The sequence below is a fragment of the Phascolarctos cinereus genome, unplaced genomic scaffold, assembly GCF_003287225.1.
Source record: "Phascolarctos cinereus isolate Bilbo 61053 unplaced genomic scaffold, phaCin_HiC Scaffold_726;HRSCAF=1367, whole genome shotgun sequence".
Classification (NCBI taxonomy): domain Eukaryota; kingdom Metazoa; phylum Chordata; class Mammalia; order Diprotodontia; family Phascolarctidae; genus Phascolarctos; species Phascolarctos cinereus.
The window spans coordinates 299078456-299097165 of NW_027556098.1; the positions used below are offsets into that span (position 1 = coordinate 299078456).

General features: G+C 37.7%; 1 protein-coding gene across 1 annotated transcript in view; it reads right to left on the reverse strand.

Annotated features, from left to right (window-relative positions):
• Positions 1 to 14748: 14748 nt before the first annotated feature.
• CWF19L2 (CWF19 like cell cycle control factor 2) overlaps positions 14749 to 18710 on the reverse strand; it is a 119792-nt gene continuing 115830 nt past the window's right edge. Inside the window, exons 17-18 of the mRNA XM_020996131.2 lie at positions 18480 to 18581; positions 14749 to 15527 (exon numbers count right to left, since the gene is read on the reverse strand). Coding sequence (XP_020851790.1) covers positions 15390 to 15527; positions 18480 to 18581 — 240 coding nt within the window. The 3' untranslated portion in view covers positions 14749 to 15389. The remainder of the gene's footprint in view (positions 15528 to 18479; positions 18582 to 18710) is intronic.

Here is an 18710-nt window from a genome sequence, read left to right on the forward strand (position 1 = left end):
TTAAATATATAATAAAGTTATCACGTAATTTTCTTTTTTTTTTCCTTTTTTTATTCCCTTTCCTATCCCCCACCCTAGAGATAGCTACCATTGGACACAAATATGTGTATGTGTGTGTGTGTTTGTAAAACCATTCTATACATACTTCTATTTATCAGTTCTTTCTCTGGATGCAGATAGATCTTCCTTCATATGTCCTTTGTAGCTAAGTTAGGTAGTTACAATAGTCAAAATGACTTAGTCACTCAAAGTTGCTCTTAAAACAATATTATTCTTACTGTATACAACATCCTCATGGCTCCGCTCATTTCACTCTTCATTATTTTGTGCATTTCTATCCATATTTTTCTAAGATCTAGCTATTATTATATATATAGTACAGTAGATACAGTGCTACACTTGAGGTCAGGAAGACTGAGTTCAAACCTGTCTCCGACACTGACTAGCTGTGTAACGCTTGGCAAGCCCCTTTTACTCAGCTGAAAAATGAGGATAATAGCACTTATCTCCTAGGGTTACAACGATTGCATGATAAATTTGTAATGTGCTTTACAAGTCTTAAAGCACCATACAAATGTTAGCTATTATTATTGTTTCTATTGTACTATTATCATCACTATTACTAGGGTGTTCCAACACGCTCCTGTAAGATGAGAGGCCCCCTCACACGTGGGTGCCTTGAGAGCCACCCCAGTTTTAAGGTACTCTTCGGGTCAGAACCTACCCCAAATTACAGCTCATGAGCTCCCACCAATGTTTCTTTTTACCATAATAACCAGAAGACAACTAATTTAAAGCAAAAGACGCTCATTAAAGAGTGAAATAAATGACAAGGAAAACTCCCCCAAGAGAAAGAACATGTGGGAAGGGCATGTATATAAGGATTATGCACAGCCAGGCAATTCCCACTCCCAGAGCTCCATTTCAGTTGGAACCCTTCTCTTCCCCAGATGCTGCAGCTTTCTGATGCCTACAGAGCCAGTCAGCTGCTGGTCATGACATCACTGAGCTGACGGCTGCTACACTGGCATTCTTGAGCTATTGATTTCTGCTCTCTGGTGTTATCTGCCAGTTCTCCAAAGCTAAGTTGCTTCCTACATTTTTCTGCTCTCTGCTGCCATCTTTTGGCCCTCAGCTACTATATAGGCTCTTTCCTTTATTCAATCAACAAACATTTAATTAAGTACTTACCGCAGTGCTAAACCCTGGATAACAATAGCTAACATTTACATAGCACTTTAGGGTTTGAAAAATGCTTTACATACATTATGATCTCATTTGATCTGATTCTCACAACCCTATGAAGCAGGCGCTCTTATTATACTCATTTTGCAGATGAAGAAACTGAGACTGGGAAAGGTTCAATGATCTGCCCAGAGCTATTAAATATCTGGAGGAGGATTTGAACTTTTTTCCCTGATTCTGAGTATGAAACTCTAGTAAACCATCTAGCTTAATCTACCAGCTCTTTCATCTCACACCTCCAATCCCCCCACCACCCAGATCAGTGTGACTTATAGGTACCTCTTTCCCCCTTACCTCTAAGTTTGAATGACCTTCACCTCTGGTACCCAAAGTTCAAGGAATACTAAGTCCCTTTATTCCCATCCCTTCTCCTTTCCTAGGGTATTTTTGAACACCTAAATCCAGAGCTTCTCTCTTTCTTCCCTCAATGAATCTGAGACTCATTGGGACTTCCTAGCTACAACTGTCTTCCCTCTTTTCAGTATATAAGCAGTGAATCATCACTTGGGGTTTTTGAGCTCTTCAAACTTGTTTATCTCTACTAAGTTTCTTATGTTCTAAACCCTCACTTCTCTTTTCAAGGTTTTTTTGTTTGTTTGTTTTCTTTTGTTTTTGTTTTTTAGGCGGAGCTCAAATTTTGCCACTTGCTTCCCTTAAGGCACTGTACAAATGTTAGTTCCTAGCTTGTCATCTGAGAGGCAGACTGGCCTAGAGGACAGTGAGCTAGGGCCTCAGTGTCAGCAAGAACAAGTCGCAACTCTGACATATAAATCATAGGGCAATCATTTACCCTCTCAATACTCTAGGGAACTCTCTAAATCCATAAGTTACAGAGTTGTTCCCAATTAGCAAAGACAGGAGTTTTCTTCACTAGAGAATTCTCTACAGCAATGAAAGTGTTTAGCACAGTACCTGGCACGTAGAAGGCACTTAATGATTATTGATTGATTGACTGATTGAAGTCAGCATGGGGTTAGAAGAGGGAGGAACCAGAAATAAGGAATCTATCTTCAGAATCAGGAAAAGTTTGATTCTAGTCTTATTTCTGACACATTACTGATCATTATTCTTCTTACTGCAGTATATTTCTTGCTGTTTTGTGGTGATAAGAGCTTACACACAACCTCAACCTTTCACTCAGTCATCTTTCTCGAATACTCCACAAGGTATTTTAAAAATAGCATCTTTTATTTAGGGAGAAAGTTAAATGCTATGTAGAGACTGCCAGGTCAATTCCATTTGAGGACCATGACATTTCATAACAAAGGTTATTACTGCAGGTGTGAGATCTAAAGTGAAGGAGCTATCTTTGTACTGCCACATTAGCGTAGCTCCTAAGAAAAATGTGCAGCCCAAAATTGGATAAACCATATTAGCTGGCCTTTTGAAAAAACAAATGATTGTTACCTGTATTTGGTTTATTAAAGGATCATAAAACTTGAGAGCTGAAAGGGGCAGAGATTATCTAATCTAACTCCTTTATTATATATATGAGGGAATTTAGGCCCCAAGGAATTAACTAACTACCCAAGGACACAAGATCTGAATCCAGGTTCTCTGATTCCAAATGTGCTTTCTACTATGTCATTACAACTTTCTGATCTGCAAAGACCCAAGTGCTAAGTCAGAGGCTGTCAGTACAATTCAAAATAGTCAAATCTCTCTCATACTTTGTAAATTTATAGCTTTTAAAAAAAAAAAGTCATCACCTGGTTTTCTTGTATTCATATCAAATGGAACAGGATGCAAAGGGCACAGAGGAAAGAAGAAATAAGTTCACTGTCTTGGTGCTCTGCCCTATGGTTCAGTACAACTTGTCAAGGGTTTCTCATGGTTTTCACCATACCTACAAGACTTCCCAGCATCATACGGTAGGCACAGTAGCAATTTATGAATAACATACTGTCCTCCATGTTAATTTGTACTTGTTCTCTTCAGCAGCCAGAAAGCTTGTCCATTGCTCTGCTGAGCAGCCATGGTCTCCAACATCCAAAGCATGCTAAGCAGCAAGTAGACCTTAGTCACCTTCTTCTGTCATTGTTCTGGTCCTGCTTCCCATTCCGTTGTTGCCAGAGGGTTCAGTACTTGCCTTCTTCCAGTTATTTCCACACCTCTGTGTCTCAACTCACTGCCAGTACTTGTGGGCTAGTGACTTGTTACCATACGTCAATGTAGGAACATCCAAAAAAGGTTAATCAAAGAGAATGTTCTCGGCTCCCTCCTTCCCCAAAGCTCAGACATATGTAGAATCACAGCTTACAATTGAGCAATCACACACAGTTTTCTTGATTTCTAAAAGCAAATATCTGATCTGTTCTTCTGTCTTTTTGTTGTTGTTGTTGTTGTTGTCCATTCATTCAGTTTTACCTGACTTCAGAAATTCATGAACCATACCCTCTACAGGGTTTTCTTGGCAAAGACACTGGAGTGGTTTGCAATTTCCTTCTCCAGTGTATTTGATGGGGTCGGGGCCCAAGCCAAGATCTTAGCCCTTTGCCCCAAAGGGAATCTGACTCACAGGCCCCAGACCCTCATCTCCCTTGAAAACCCTAGCTTACCTTTAGATATTGTTCAGACGCACCTTCAACCCTTGCCCTGAATAGAATCTGGTTCCTGTTTGTCTACAGGACCCAGAAAACCCTTAAACCTTCAAATTTCCTAACTGACTCCCCTCATCTCCCTTTGAAAGCCTTAGGCTCCCTCTTGTCTATAGGTCCCAGAAAGGCCTTCCTTTATCTCCTTTTGAAAGTCCTAGCCCCACCTTGATTTTGTGCAGATGCCTTTCAAACTTCTGCCTTCCTGTTCCCTCCATTATCTATTCCCGTTGTCTATTCAATCTCTCTGACCTCCTCAATTAGAATTCTTACCTAGACCCTTTCCCCAACCCCCTTCTCTGGCCACCCAATGTTAACTTTAGTACTTAAGATCCACCTTGGCCCTCATTAAGATGCTGAGAATCTCATGCTCAAAAGTCTGAGAACCTCTCATGCCCGCTCGTCTTTACAGGAGTCACGCAGCTGAGAATCTCTCGTGCCCCAAAGGCTGAGCCTTTCTCATGCCCCCTGTCCTTATGGGCATCACCTGGCCTCTGTGATTTATCACTAATAAACTTTTCCTCTGGCTGAAGAAGATTTGAGTTGAATTCATTCAGCAGGGCCCGGTACCGCGATCTTGGGGTCCCAGTACCCCAAAAGTCCTAGTCCTCTTCATATTGAGGCAGATGTTAAGTGACTTTCCCAGGGTCACACAGCTAGTAAGGGTCTGAGGCCAAATTTGAACTCAGGTCTTCCTGACTCCAGGTCCAGCACTCTGTCCAGTGAGCCACCTTGTTTCTTCCCTCCCTCTCAGAGAGAGCTAACTAAATTAGCAGCAAAGCTGCCATTTTCAGTGTAGATCTGGGTCAAAGGTAGTGGGTGATGGGCAAGAATAAAGAAAATAAATTATTAGACATCTTCTTGATGTCTTTTTGTTATTATATCATCCTCGTTTCCAAATATATCTTCCTCTCCTTCCTGCTTCCCTACCAAGTAAGCCATCTCTTATAAAAAGAATGAGGAAAGGAAAAAAACTGGGAGACTATTGATGTGGTTAGTTTTGATGAACTGCTTTTCTTTTCATTTTTTTATTCTATCTTAAATGGAGGGAGGGATATATTCAGAAATGAAAATTAAACAAAAACAAGATATTAATGACTATTTTTTTAAAGGAAGGGCAAGAACATTTTCTCCTATCTTTTCCAGGGCCAACTTCAGTTGTTATAATTACATAGCCTTTACTTTTGTCCTCTTGACCTTCTTATTTACATCACTATAGTCATTGTTCATAGTTTTCTTGGGTCTGCTTACTTTACCTCGGTGCACTGAAATCTTCCCATGCTTTTCTGAATACTCATATTTACTATTTCTTGAAGGTTAGTAAATTAAATTTATGCACCATAATTTGTTTAGCCATTCCCCAAATGATGAGCATCTTGTTTTCAGTTCTTCACAACCACAAAAAGTGCTGCTATGAATATTGAGAAGAACTTTTGTCCTTGCTTTCTTTGGGGTATATATGCCTTGAAGTGGGATCTCTGAGTAAAAGGCACCAGGACTCTAATCTTTTCTTAGGAGGGAGAGGGCATAATGTTGAACTGCTTTCCTAATTGGTTGGATTCCATCAACAGAGTATTAGTTCGCCTGTATCTTTTAATATTTGACTATTTTAACCTTTTGTCATTTTTGTCAGTTCTCTGGGGATGACATGGAATCTCAGAACTGTTTTGATTTCCATTCCTCATTTGTGACATGGAACAATCTTTCATATAGTTGTTTATAGTTTGGAAAACTTTGTGAGAATTGTTTGTATTCTTTGATGACTAATCCATTTGGGAAATTTGACATCATCTTGTTTGCCCTTTTGTTTTTTTGACATTGCTTCAAATTTTGGGGGAATTTTTTCCTTTCAAAGAAATGATTAATAACCAATGATTTGGGTAGATTTAGATTTCCTCCTTTTTCTTTTATCGTCATTTCAAAGCCTCAGTCTCTGAAGGTTAAATTAACCTTCTCCTCTATCCAGACCCCACCAGGTGGGACACCACTGTGCTCTACTCAGATTTAGGTGGAAACAAATTCTTTGAACAGATTGCCCAAGGCTGGGAGGAACTTAGAAGTCAATGAAAAATAAAAGTTCATTTAAATAGGTTCAGCCCCTCATTGTGATATTCTTTCTCTCATTGTTAACTCTCAGAGTTGAATGCCACCCTCTAGAACAGCCCTCTTCCAATGAGCACAGAAGTGTGAACCTGCCATGATTGTCTTTGGTCTAAGAGAGAGATAGCAAATGACCACACTTTTATGAAAATGCCTGGTATTAGTAATAAAATGATTACATTACCCAGAAATTATCACTCAAACCTTTTTAAACACCACACCTTTATCCTGAAAATTGGCCTTTATTACCTTTGAAATGCTCATACCTCTAGCACTACTTTCTCTCTATATATTTGGTCAACTCTAATTACTTTTACCAACTTCATTTTTTCTAATGTCTTTTCTACCACTCCAATAGCCACTGATTCTTAGGACTACTTTCTCATCTTTATGAAAAACTTATGAAAATGGTTTATTAATAAATCAACAGTATCCTTGATGAATATGAGAATAGAACAGGCAGTTTTTCACCAATTATTACATTGGACATCTTCACGGTCATGGCTGAATAAGAGGAAAAGTAAGTTCTCCCATAACTAAACTAAAAATCACAGTGCTATGAAAAATTATACAATAAAAACTACAAGATTGATAGGAATGGGGTTAGGAGCACAACACTCAAAACTTCATCAGTAACACATAAATATAATAAAATGGTAGCATAGCTTTATATATGTTAAATAGTTAAGAAATACAAAAATACTACAAGAAATAATAGTGCGTGTATATATATATACATACATATATATATGTATGTATATATATATATACACACACACACACATATATATATGTATATATATATACACACACACACACACACATATATAGTTCTGCTCAGCTTGCACCCTGACTCACACAGGTCCCAGGCTGGCAGCTGCCAGTAAGAAATTTGCTTGTGGAAGTGGGCATTGGAAAGCCTTCAGTTTGTGAGTTATTGTGAAGTGGTGCCGTTTTCTGTGTTAACCAACAAAACTGAGCTTAAGCCCACACAAAATTTGTGTTGTGCACAAATCATGTTAGAACCAATTCACATTTTCAAAGCAAATGTTTATCAAAACTGACTGTACATAGAATCCAAGAATCTGCTATGTTTGTTGATGTAGGCCAATAAGCTTGATTTATTTCTCCAGAAAATTCTAGAAAAGGTAATTTCAAAACATAGATGATTCCTCACCTCTGACTAGTTGTCATGGATGGGCAGGTAAACCTGAGACTGAGAAATAACAGAACCTCCCACCTACCCAACCACCACCCTGCTTTCAACCCCACCCCCTGAAATTAACATCCAGGGAAGATCTATTATGGAAATGTAATCTGGCAACTGTTACTGAAGCCTCAGCTTCCCTAGTAGCTACAATGAAGAACTGAAAAACAAAACTCTCACCACCAAAATCCTTGGCCTCACCAAATGGTTCAACATCAAATATAAATATGGTCTTATCAGGATAAATAACATTAAAAAAAAATCACTGTCATTTGCTTTGCCCACACACTAAGAACTGGGATCTTTCTATCTAACTTGCAGCTAAAACCTCCTATGTTTGTCACTCCCTGTTAGAATATAAACTTTGTGATAGCTGGAATCCATGTTGCTTTTCTATTTGTATCCCTAATGCTTAATGCTTTGCCCACAGTAAACATTTAATGTTTTAATTGATTAATTCACTCAATATTAAGGAAGGCAAAATTTACATGTAAATAGTATAAAATCAGAGAAACATACACATGTTCACAAGTCTCATGGAAGATATGCAAAGTCCAAATGAACAGGGGATATAAATGGCAAGATTCTTCTCATGGTCTCACGTAAAGATGACATACATCAAGCTCTGTAATGACACATGGCCCTCTCAATTATATTAATGGTCATGGAAAAAAGGTGGGCCTAATAATCCATACAGTAAAAACTAAATTGATGAATAACGTATACTACCTACCAACTGAGTTAGTGTACCTGTAGCTGTATCTTTGATGGGTACTGTTAGAAATGTTAGGAATATAATCAAACAGGAGAAATGAGTTGGAAATTGTGAAGTACTCTCAAAAATCTCAAGTTCCTCACTGCTACAAAAACCTATCCTTTAAATACTGATATTCTCCCAGGGATGATATATGGCTGCTAATGATGGAACACGGGGATTTTTGAAGAATCAAAATTGCAGGTGACTTAAAGGGTAACAAAAAGGCAGGTGATAACCTAAATGATTAGAATTTTGTGGTACATTCACTCTGGAGAGAGCGGAAAGACTCTTGGATTTGGACTCAGAAAACCTGAGTTCAAATCTCAATTCTACCTCTTACTATGAAGAAGCAAGTCTCTAGACTCCTTTCCTCATCTGTGAAATCAGTGAGTCGGGATGTTCGGTTAAGTCAAAAGCATAAAATGTTGAAGGAATGTCATCTCATATAAATTTTAAAGCAATGGAAGGGGAGACAGGGTCACATCAGGCAAAACCACTGCAAATTCTAATAACTCAGAGATCAAAGGCAAGGAAAGGATGGGAAACTTTTTTTTTAGTGAGGCAATCAGGGTTAAGTGACTCACCTAGGGTCACAACAGGGCAGATTTCTGCAAAAAAGGCCTAAAGCTAACCCAGATTCTAAATAGGGGCATTAGATCTAATAATCAGGTGTCTGAAGCCAGATTCATGCCCTGGGGTGTCCAAATAGAAGCAGAACCAGGCCCAAAGGTCATTGCTTAGCGAGACAAAGCCATACATCCATTACACAGAGCACTGAGATCCACAGCATGACACAGCATTTAGGTGCCAACACCAGGAGAGCTGTGCAGAAGATCTCAGATCAGAGTTACTGTCAATATCCCACTACAGATTAAAAGAGTTACAGTATGGGAGTGAACCAATGAGGATCCTGCAAAGAAGAAAAAGAAATCTAATGACACCTGAATCCACACTGGACCACCAGGAAACAGGAAAAAAAAACAAACAACAAAGTTAGAGCTGAGGATGAAGCCTAATGTGAGTCACCTCTTCCAGACTGGTAGCAGTACTCAGATTACAGAGGGGATAGGACTGAACTAAAGTCTTTCCAATTCAGCCAAGAGTCCAAAGAACACTGGCCAAAACACAAAATTAAATTGCACAAATGGGTGGCAAATATGTAAAAAAACACAAGATACCAAATACAATAAAGAAATATGCTGGGTTAAGAGAATCTCAAAAAGTAAAAGCAAGAGAAAAGAGTATTCCCACAATAATTGCAAGCACAGCCTCAGAGAGAAAACTAGGTTAACCACAAGGACTACAATAGCAGCTAACAAAAATAAAGATTAAAAAATGAAATTATAAGGGAAATTAGAGCTCTCAATTAAAAATTGGAAAGCAAATAGTTTAGAAGAGAAGATGGAAAACCTTAACCAAAAAGTAGATTCTAAAAAGATAGCATGGAGTATTCAGAACTGAATAATTCCATGACACTACACAAAATATTATAATAAAGTCTTAAGACTGAGAAAAAAATAAAAATGTATGATATCTACTACAAAATAAAAACAAAACAAGTAACCTGGAAAACAAGGAAAGATAATTAAATAATCATCATACTTCCTGAAAACTATGAACAAAATCCTGGATACTTTACTTAAAGAAATCTTAACAGAAAAGTGAACAGATCAATTGGAATCAAATAGAGAGTAAAGGAAAAATAAAACAAATCCACCAATCACTTCCTGAAAGGAATTGCAAGTTGAAAATTCCCAGTAATGTTAATAACCAAATTCCAGAGCTCCCAAATCAAAGGAAAAAATACTGCAAGCACCAAGAATTACACATAAGAGGTAAAGCAATTGAAACTGTCTTCTTTGGCAAAAGCACCAAGAACACTCAAAAGGAAACAACCCAATGAATAAACAACAAAGAAGGCTAATCCCTAATTCCCAATTTAGCATCTCCTCCCCCACCAAACCTCACACTCAAGCAGGGCTGCACAATGTGACTCATGGATTTATATTCTGGAATCTGCTCAATTCCCTTGCTGTACGCAAACATAATTATGTTGCAACAAGCAAAAGAACTCATTTGGGTCAGCATGCCAGCTATGTTTATCCAAATCTTTGATGGAAATGCCAAATTACCAAAGATCTCAAGAGTAAGAAAACTTGGTTTAAAACCTTAAGCATAAGCTGATAAATCAACAAGGAATATATTAATAACATGGGAAGATGGTCTCCAGGATATCTAACTGACCCCAAACATCTTTGGATGAATATGGCCAGGCTGAGGAAAATGAATCAGTACCAGATGAGTCAGTGGACCTTGTGGATTCCCATGACAACATTGAACAACAAGAGGCTATTCCTAAATAGTTTGAGAGAAACAAGAAATATGATGCAGAATTTATAGCCTGCATGGCAGAAATTATTTGGTGAAACAGAAAAACTTAAATCTATGCTGGTGAAACTTGAAAAAGAAACAAAAGAAAGAACAACTGATTAAGAAAACAAACACACAGAAGAGAAGGACAATCTGAAAGGTAAAGTTTCTTATGCTTGACCCTGTAGTGTTTAACATTCTCATCAAAGACTCAGATAAAGACACAGCTGGCATGCTAATCCCAATTTGCCACTTACACAAAATCTGGGAAAAAATATCTAATTCTAGCATACAGGATTTAAAAAGATCTTAACATTGGGCTGAATCTAATAAGAAGAAATTTAAGCACGAGACAACAATTATGCTGAATTTTAATAAGAAATTTGTCAATATTTTAAAATTTAGCTAACCAGCTTCTAACATTTTTGCGGCTGCCCAAAATCCTTCAGCATGCCACAAGCTGTAAGTGGCCTGAGGGCCACAAGTTGTACAGGCCTGCTATGAAGAGAATCCTTTTATTGGTATGAGTTGAAGTAGCTGACTACTGAGTTCCCTTACAACTGAAAAATTTTTAATTTACCTTCCAAATAGTGTTTTGTTTAGGCTTTTAATAGATGATATTATATATTTTATGCAGCATCTTAATCTGGAAGACATTCACATAAATAATCAATTCTTTATATGTTTCTGAATTTGGAAGGAATTGTTTAACTATTTATAGAAATAAAAATAGATGATAAGAAGAGTATTTTGTACATGACACCAAAGGAATCTACAAATGATTCCCAGTACTAAGAACATAAAAACCCTGATTAATTCTGCATCTGTTAATAGTTCCAGGTCCTTTGGGAGAAATAGAGGCATACTGAAATCTTAAAATTACAGGGAAAGGAATACACAGCAACAGAGTAGATTTATCAAACCAGATATTACATCAGAAATATGTTTATTTTTCATTTATGCCATGTTTCCCAAGCTTGGTAATACTTTTCCCTCCTAATGTTCCCAAAATTCACAAAGCCCTTTGTTTCGGCATACAATGCACATATGTGTAATTCTGTATTCAAATTATTTGTCCTATATGTTACACATATTAGATTGGAAGGTCTACATTAAGCTCTTGTCTGAATCTTGTTTCTCCCCCAAAACCTAACACATTGCTTTTCACAATAAAGTTACTAAATGAATGTGTTGAAATGAATGTCTCAAGAAGTGATGGATCTTTTCAATACAATCATTGTATCAGTTGTAAGTGACTATAACTTAGTCTTTATATTTGGAGAAGCTATGTCTAAGTCAAATACCTAAATATCATTTAAATATTTAACCTAAGAGGATCATTAAAATTATAATTTAACTCATAACACATGATTTCATATTAGATTATCCTTTCTCTCAACTATTAGTATTTGCTCTGAAAACTGACTAAAGGCTATGCTCATTTCTAGAAGGAAAGTCATTAGCTGAAAGTGCTTTGAAATGGGAATAAATTAACAGCTGACTTTTGTGTAACACTATAAGCCTTGCAAAGAACCTTACATTCATTTTCTCATTTGAGTTTCACAGGTATGTGAGGTAAGTAGTACAGATATTATTATCCCTATTTAATGGATGAGGCAACAGGCTCAGAGAGATAATGTCCTTCACCCTTATTAACACAATATCTATCTAGGTTATTTCCAAAGATGATTAGGGAAAAAGGAAAATAACCTATATGTTCTAAAATGTTTATAGCAGCATTCTTTGTGGTGGCAAAAAACTGGAAACTGTAGGCATGCCCATCAATTGGGGAACAGTTGAACAAGTGGTATATGATTTGTGATGGAATACTACTATGCTGTAAGAAATAATGAGCCCAAAGACATTAGAAAAACTAGGAAAGACTTGCACAAAATAATGAAGAACAAAATGAACAGAACCAAGAGAACATAGTATACAGTAACAGCAATATTGTTTTAAGATCAATGAGTGAATAAGTCACTTTGACTATTATAAATATCCAAATTAATAGTAAAAGCCATATGAAGACGCTATATGCAGACAGAGAAAGAACTGATAAATAGAAGTTTGTACAGAATCATTTTACGTGTGCGTGTGTGTGTGTGTGTGTGTGTGTGTGTGTGTGTGTGTACATTTGTGTCTAATGGTAGCCATCTCTAGGGCAGGGGAGGGGGAGAGGAAGGATATACAAATTTACAGGATAACTTTACTATATATTTAAAAGGAAGAGCAAGTTATATGTAATAGATTTGCTGTTTCATGTTCAGTCACATTTTTTATTGTACTATGCTATGGAAATGCTTGTTCTATTCCATAAAATAAAAATAAAATCAATGAATTTGGAAAAAAAAAAAACAACCCAGCATCTATGAGGGCATTAGAATGCAGTTTTTCCTGATTCCAAGCCTGACACTCTTTAAAACCATTAATTAATTCAATTATGTTCAAATATGTGGGAAATAAAAAATTCCTGATTGAATTTTAAGTTTTAGAAACAAACAAAAAAGCAAAGAAAGGTTTTTATATTAATACCAAATGACAAAGCAGGGCACTATTTACTCTTTGGTGTGACTGAATGTGATACTACAGTAACTGTATCAATTTGGTGCACTCTGTTGTATTTTCTCCCACAACATGTAAGCTTGAGGCAGTTTTTCATCTGTATTTGTATTTCCAGTGCCCAATGCAGTGCCTTGCAGTTGAGAATTAAATGTTCAGTGAATTGAATTGAACCAATAACTTTGTTTGAATGCCTCCTATAGATGTCCCCTTCCTTACACAACACCAAGAACACATCTTGACTACTCTACTTTCCTTTTCTCTCTTGCTCTTACCCATGCCAACCTCCATCCTTGGAATGGATATCTCCATTCCCCCTTGTTTTCATCGCTAGCTGCTGAATTTCTTCCCTTCTTTCAAGGCCTAGTTTAGATGACCCTCCTCTCCTAACTTTTCCTTTTTTCCTTCCATGCCCAGTTGTAGGGGATCGCTCTCTCCAAACCATTCAGACGACTACGCCTAAACCTCTGTTTTACATCAACTTCTGTACTGTATATAGTTATTTGTGTATGTGTATTTTCTCTATTAGTTTCCTGGCATGGCACTGGTATCCTGTCCAAGTTACACAGGCATACAACAATGAGGTCAGCACAACAGCTCTGTAGACCTTCAGTCTGGTAGTCAATCTAATAACTCTTCTCTCCCACATTTTCATTCAGAACCTCCCAAACACTGAGCTAGCTCTGGCAATGCAGGTGTCAACCTCATTATCAGTGTGTACATCCCTGGAAAGTATACTACCAAGGTAAGTGAACTTATCCACAGCATTTGAAACTTCTCCACTTGCTGTAATCGATGGTTCCACATATGGATGGTGTGGTGGTGGCTGATGGAGCACCTGTGTTTTCTTCGTGTTAACTGTTAAACCAAAATTAGCAGAAGCAGCAGAGAATCGAGCCATACTTTTGTCGCATCTCAGCTTCAGAGGCTGTACTGAATGCACAATCATTTGCAAACAGAAAATCATTCCCCAACAGTCCCTCCACTTTGGTCTTGGCTTGTAGCCTTTTCAAGTTGAAGAATTTACCATCAGTGCAGTAGCTGACCTATGTTCATCCTCATTCAAGGTGCTTCCATTTGAAATGTCTTAGGAAGATTCTGAAGATCACCTGGCAGGATAAGATACCAGATACTAAGGTCCTTTCTCGAACTAAACTGCCAACACTCAAACTTGCTGCACAGAGCACAACTCCAATGGGCTGGCCACATTGTTCAAATGGAAAATGTACGTTTGCCAAAAACAGTATTTTATGGAGAAACACAGGGCAAGCACGCACATGGCGGTCAAAAGAAGTAATACAAGGACACTCTCAAGGTCTCAAGAACTTTGTAAATGATTATGTGATATGGGAAACACAGGACTGCCCAGCATGGCATGACCTCATCAGAGAAGGTGCTGTGCTCTATGAGCAAAGCAGAATTGAAGAAGCTCAAAAGAAATGCAAGATGTGCAAATTTAGAGAATCAACCCCAAATGTTCCCATGCACTATTTGTGCCCGACCTGTGGTAGAACATTCTAAGCTCGTATTGGATCAGCTAGTCAGACACACTGTAACTTGACTCTAGCATAGTTATGTCATTTTGGTCCTCTTCAAGAACAAGGACAACAATCAGTTTTCTCTATTAGATTCTAAATACCTCAAGAGCATGGACTGTGCTTTATCTACAGTACCTCACACATAGTAGACTTTTAATAAGTGTTTGCTGAAGTAATCTCAAGTGCAGTGATTATGATAAGTATGATGATATCAGATGCTCTTTACATTTGGGGCTTTCTCCATTAACGATTTTCAGATACTCCTGTTACATAAACAAACATTTATCCCCAGATAAATCCTGTGCTATCTAGTATCCCAATTTCTGACAGTACTCAGACCGAAAGATAATGAATCATAACATATTGTTTGCAAAGAAATTCAGAATTCAAAATAACTTTGAATTTATTTCCCACAAATGTAGTTGATCTTTTTCATTATAAACCTTTAATTTTTCATTTGTACATTTGGAGACATTCTTCTTAGTTACATATTAAATGAGTGACATTATGTGTCAACAGTTTAAAATAAGAGCTATCCATTCCTTTACATCAAACCTTCAGTTACACTCCAAATGAGACAGGGATAATGATGACTTGAAATCAGGAACACCAGACTCCTCTTTAGATGAGTGATTTGTTTCCTTCAGAAGTTACTTCTAAAACAGAATACAAGGGTGATATGACAATGTCTTCACCAAAACAATGACATGTCCTCACCAGGACAAAATACTAGGCAGTAGGCTGGTTTCTCAATAAACTCAGTCTTTCTCTTTGATCACTATAGAGAAGTTCTCACGATCAGGGTGAAGAAACTGCATAAGCCAGTGATGTTGGGTAGCAGTTGATAATCTCTGGTGGTGGCTAACAATACTTGTCATCTCACATCCCTAGATCTGCTGATGTTATCCTGCCTCTTTATGACCTAAGGGTTGGTCATTTTATTTTGAGAGAGTCAAGAGAAAATGGCAGTGGCACTGAAGGGACTGAAAAGGTTCCAGTTAAACTCACTATTCTTACAGTTATTTGCATTTGGTAAAGTCATATGGTTTCCACCACTGAGCAAACTGTAGTACTTTTTTCCTCTGGTTATCGAAGTTCTCTCGGATTCCCTTCCTCCAAAGTCTTGGTTCTGCATCCAGCATACCACCAATAATTTCCTAATTTAATTGAAAATAGAAACAAAACCACAGTATTTATGCAAAGAATGAACAAAAAGTTAAGTGGTTTTCCATGTTAAAATAACGTTTAAATAGCAAGGCAAGTAAGAAGTCCCAATTATAGTCCATTTGATTCAATAAGCCCTATGATTTTCTCTAGGCCCTTTATTTCTCCTTCTGTCTTGTTGAGAATCATTTTTCCATTTCACTCCTTGTTAGCAAACTCCAGCAAACAATGGGGCCATCATCCTCCACTCTTCACTATCTCTCACATAGTGCCCCTCCCCCCCATCCAATGTTGCCAAGGCCTGTAGATTTCACCTTAGGATCTCTTGAGTATGCCCTCTTCTCTCATCTGATACAGCTAGCATACTAGTGCAAGCTCTCATCTCCTCATGCCTGGAATATTGTAATATCAATGCTGTGTCTTGCCTGCCACAAGTCTCTTCCCATTCCAGTATATTCTCTATTCAGCCACCAGTGACTTTCCTAAAGCATAGGCATAACTCCAGTAGCTTCCTATCACTTTAAGGACCAAATATAAAATCCCATTTGGCATTCAAAATCCTTCATAATCAAGCCCTCTTCCCCATTTTTCCAGGCTTCTTATACCTTACGCTTCACCCATGTGCTTTTGATCCGGTGACAATGGCCTCTCTGCTGTTCACCTAAACTCCATCTCTTGGCTCTGGGTCTTTTGTCTGGTGTCTCCCACACCTGGAATGCTATAAGCTGCTTCACAGCAGGGACTGTGCTACTTTTCTACCTGTATTCTATGCATTTAGCATGGTGCCTCACACAGTGAGTATTTAATGAACCCTTTTTCATTAACTCTTTCATTCATCCATTCACATATTCACTATCTCTCATCCCATCTCCATGTTTTTGCATTAACCATGCTTGAACTGTACTCCATCATCTTCATATTTTAGAATTCCTTGCTTCCTTCAACACTCAGTTTCCTTCTGTATGAAGCCTTTCACAATCCCAAGACGCTTGTATTTATTTTATCTACATTATGCATATACTTATACATGTTATCTCTGCTATTATAATGTAAGTTCCCTAAGGGTAAGATTGACCTCTGCAGTCTCAGAGTTTAGCTCAGTGCCTTGCACATGGCAAGCACTTAATGAAGTCCTTGATAATTGGTTGGTTGATTGAAAAAGAGAAAGGACTAGAAAATATAAAATGAAAATGAAAGTGAGAACTTTAACCCCTCTGATGCCCTATTTAGCAGCTCTGAAGCTTCAATTCAGGAAGACTTCAGAATAGTGAGTACTTTCTACCTATGGGGCAGAAGCTATGAATTGTTGTTTTAGCCTAAGCAACAGTGACAATTCACTGAGAGAATCAGGAACCAGGGCAAAGAAAGGATGAGAGCAAAAACAGGCTCCAAGAGAGTAGCTAGAAGTTCCTCCAATTGGGGGACATTGTGAGGCATACATAAGGTGGCTCACCACATAAGGTGAACTGAATTTTTCTGTATACAAATTCAGACTTTAATCAATATTCACTGAACAAATTTGTGGGGTCACAGGTACCTTAGAGGCTATCCAGTTGAATCTCCTCATTTTACAGATAAGGAAACTGAGGTCCAGGGATTTGTGATCTGCCCAAGGCACAGAGATAGCAAGTACCAGAGGCAAGATTTGAATGTAGAGCCTCTGACTGCAACACAAGTGCTCTACATTCTCCAAACTGTTATTTCAGTAAGTACCAATACACGATGATTGTGAGGTCTGGTTTCTTGCCAAACCCCTAACATCACATATTCAATTCTGTTTATTAGAAAATAACAGTTGCCATTAATAGCAGATATAATGGGAGTTCTTCAGAGATCCAAGATAGGGAAGGTATCATAAGTTGTTGTAATTGTTACACAGAATAGCTTAAACTATGAAAAAAAAAATTTTTTAACTTTAAACAGTATGTGTTGTAATAAACCAAATAATTTGGCTTGGCAGCCACATTCTCCAAACTAATGTATTTTTTAAAAGGTGAATAATATAGGCTATTCTTCACTATAGTACTAGGTTTATTTTTAAATATAGCCATAAGGGGGCAACTAGATGGTGCACTGGATAGAACACCAGCCCTGGAGTCAGGAGGACCTGAGTTCAAATCTGGCCTCAGACATTTGACACTTAAGTAGCTGTGTGACCCTGGGCAAGTCACTTAACCCTATTGCCTAGCCAAAAAATAAAAAATAATGAAATAATGAAATAAAAAATAAAAAAATATAGTCACAGTGTTTTATGAGTTAGAATTGTTAAATTCCATCTAAAACCATGATTTGCATCACATTGGAAATTTTATTCTTTCTAGTAAATCTTATTTTTTATAAACAAAACACTCCCTAATCTTTCCCAAAACCAAAACAGCTTACATACAAACATTTTCTGATACACTGTGTCAAGGTTTCTTCTATGAGAGCCACTGATCAGTCTCTTCACAGATAAATAACAATAATGAGGAAGAAGCTGGCAGCTTGGGTTCCAAGCCCCTATGTTATTAAGATCTTTCCTTCTGGCTTCCACATCTTAATTTACCAGCTAATCCTGACAACAGAGAAAGAAAAGAAAGGGTCCTTTAAATACAAAAGGATTGGCCAGGTAGGTCAAAGTTAAGTAAGTGGAACTTAGCTATTCTAATTATTTTTTTTTGGCTAGGCAATGGGGTTAAGTGACTTGTCCAGGGTCACACAGCTAGTGAGTGTTAATGTATCTGAGGCCAGATTTGAACTCAGGTCCTCCTGACTCCAGGGCTGATGCTCTATCCACTTTACCACCTAGCTGCCCCCCAGCTATCCTAATTTTCAAGTCAGAAAAGATACACCTATCTCCATCACTACTGCACAATAACTATAACAGGCTGAAATACCTTGGGAAAAAAAGGTACTGCTGAAGTGTAAATTTCTGAAATACTACTAATTTGTAAGCATGTTCATACCTTTCCAAAATAATGAGGAAACTTCTGCTGGTCTTCAATAACATGGGCAAAGCCTCCCTGAAGACCAAAATCCACAGAGAAGTAAGGCAGACCTCTAGGCACCTAAATACAAACAGAGCATTTATTAATAATGGACACTGACTCGAGAAGTATAAAAGACTTACAGAGGTCACCGAGTCCTTCCCCTGGATATATGGCAAGTCCCTACATACCACCACCTACAACTTCCAT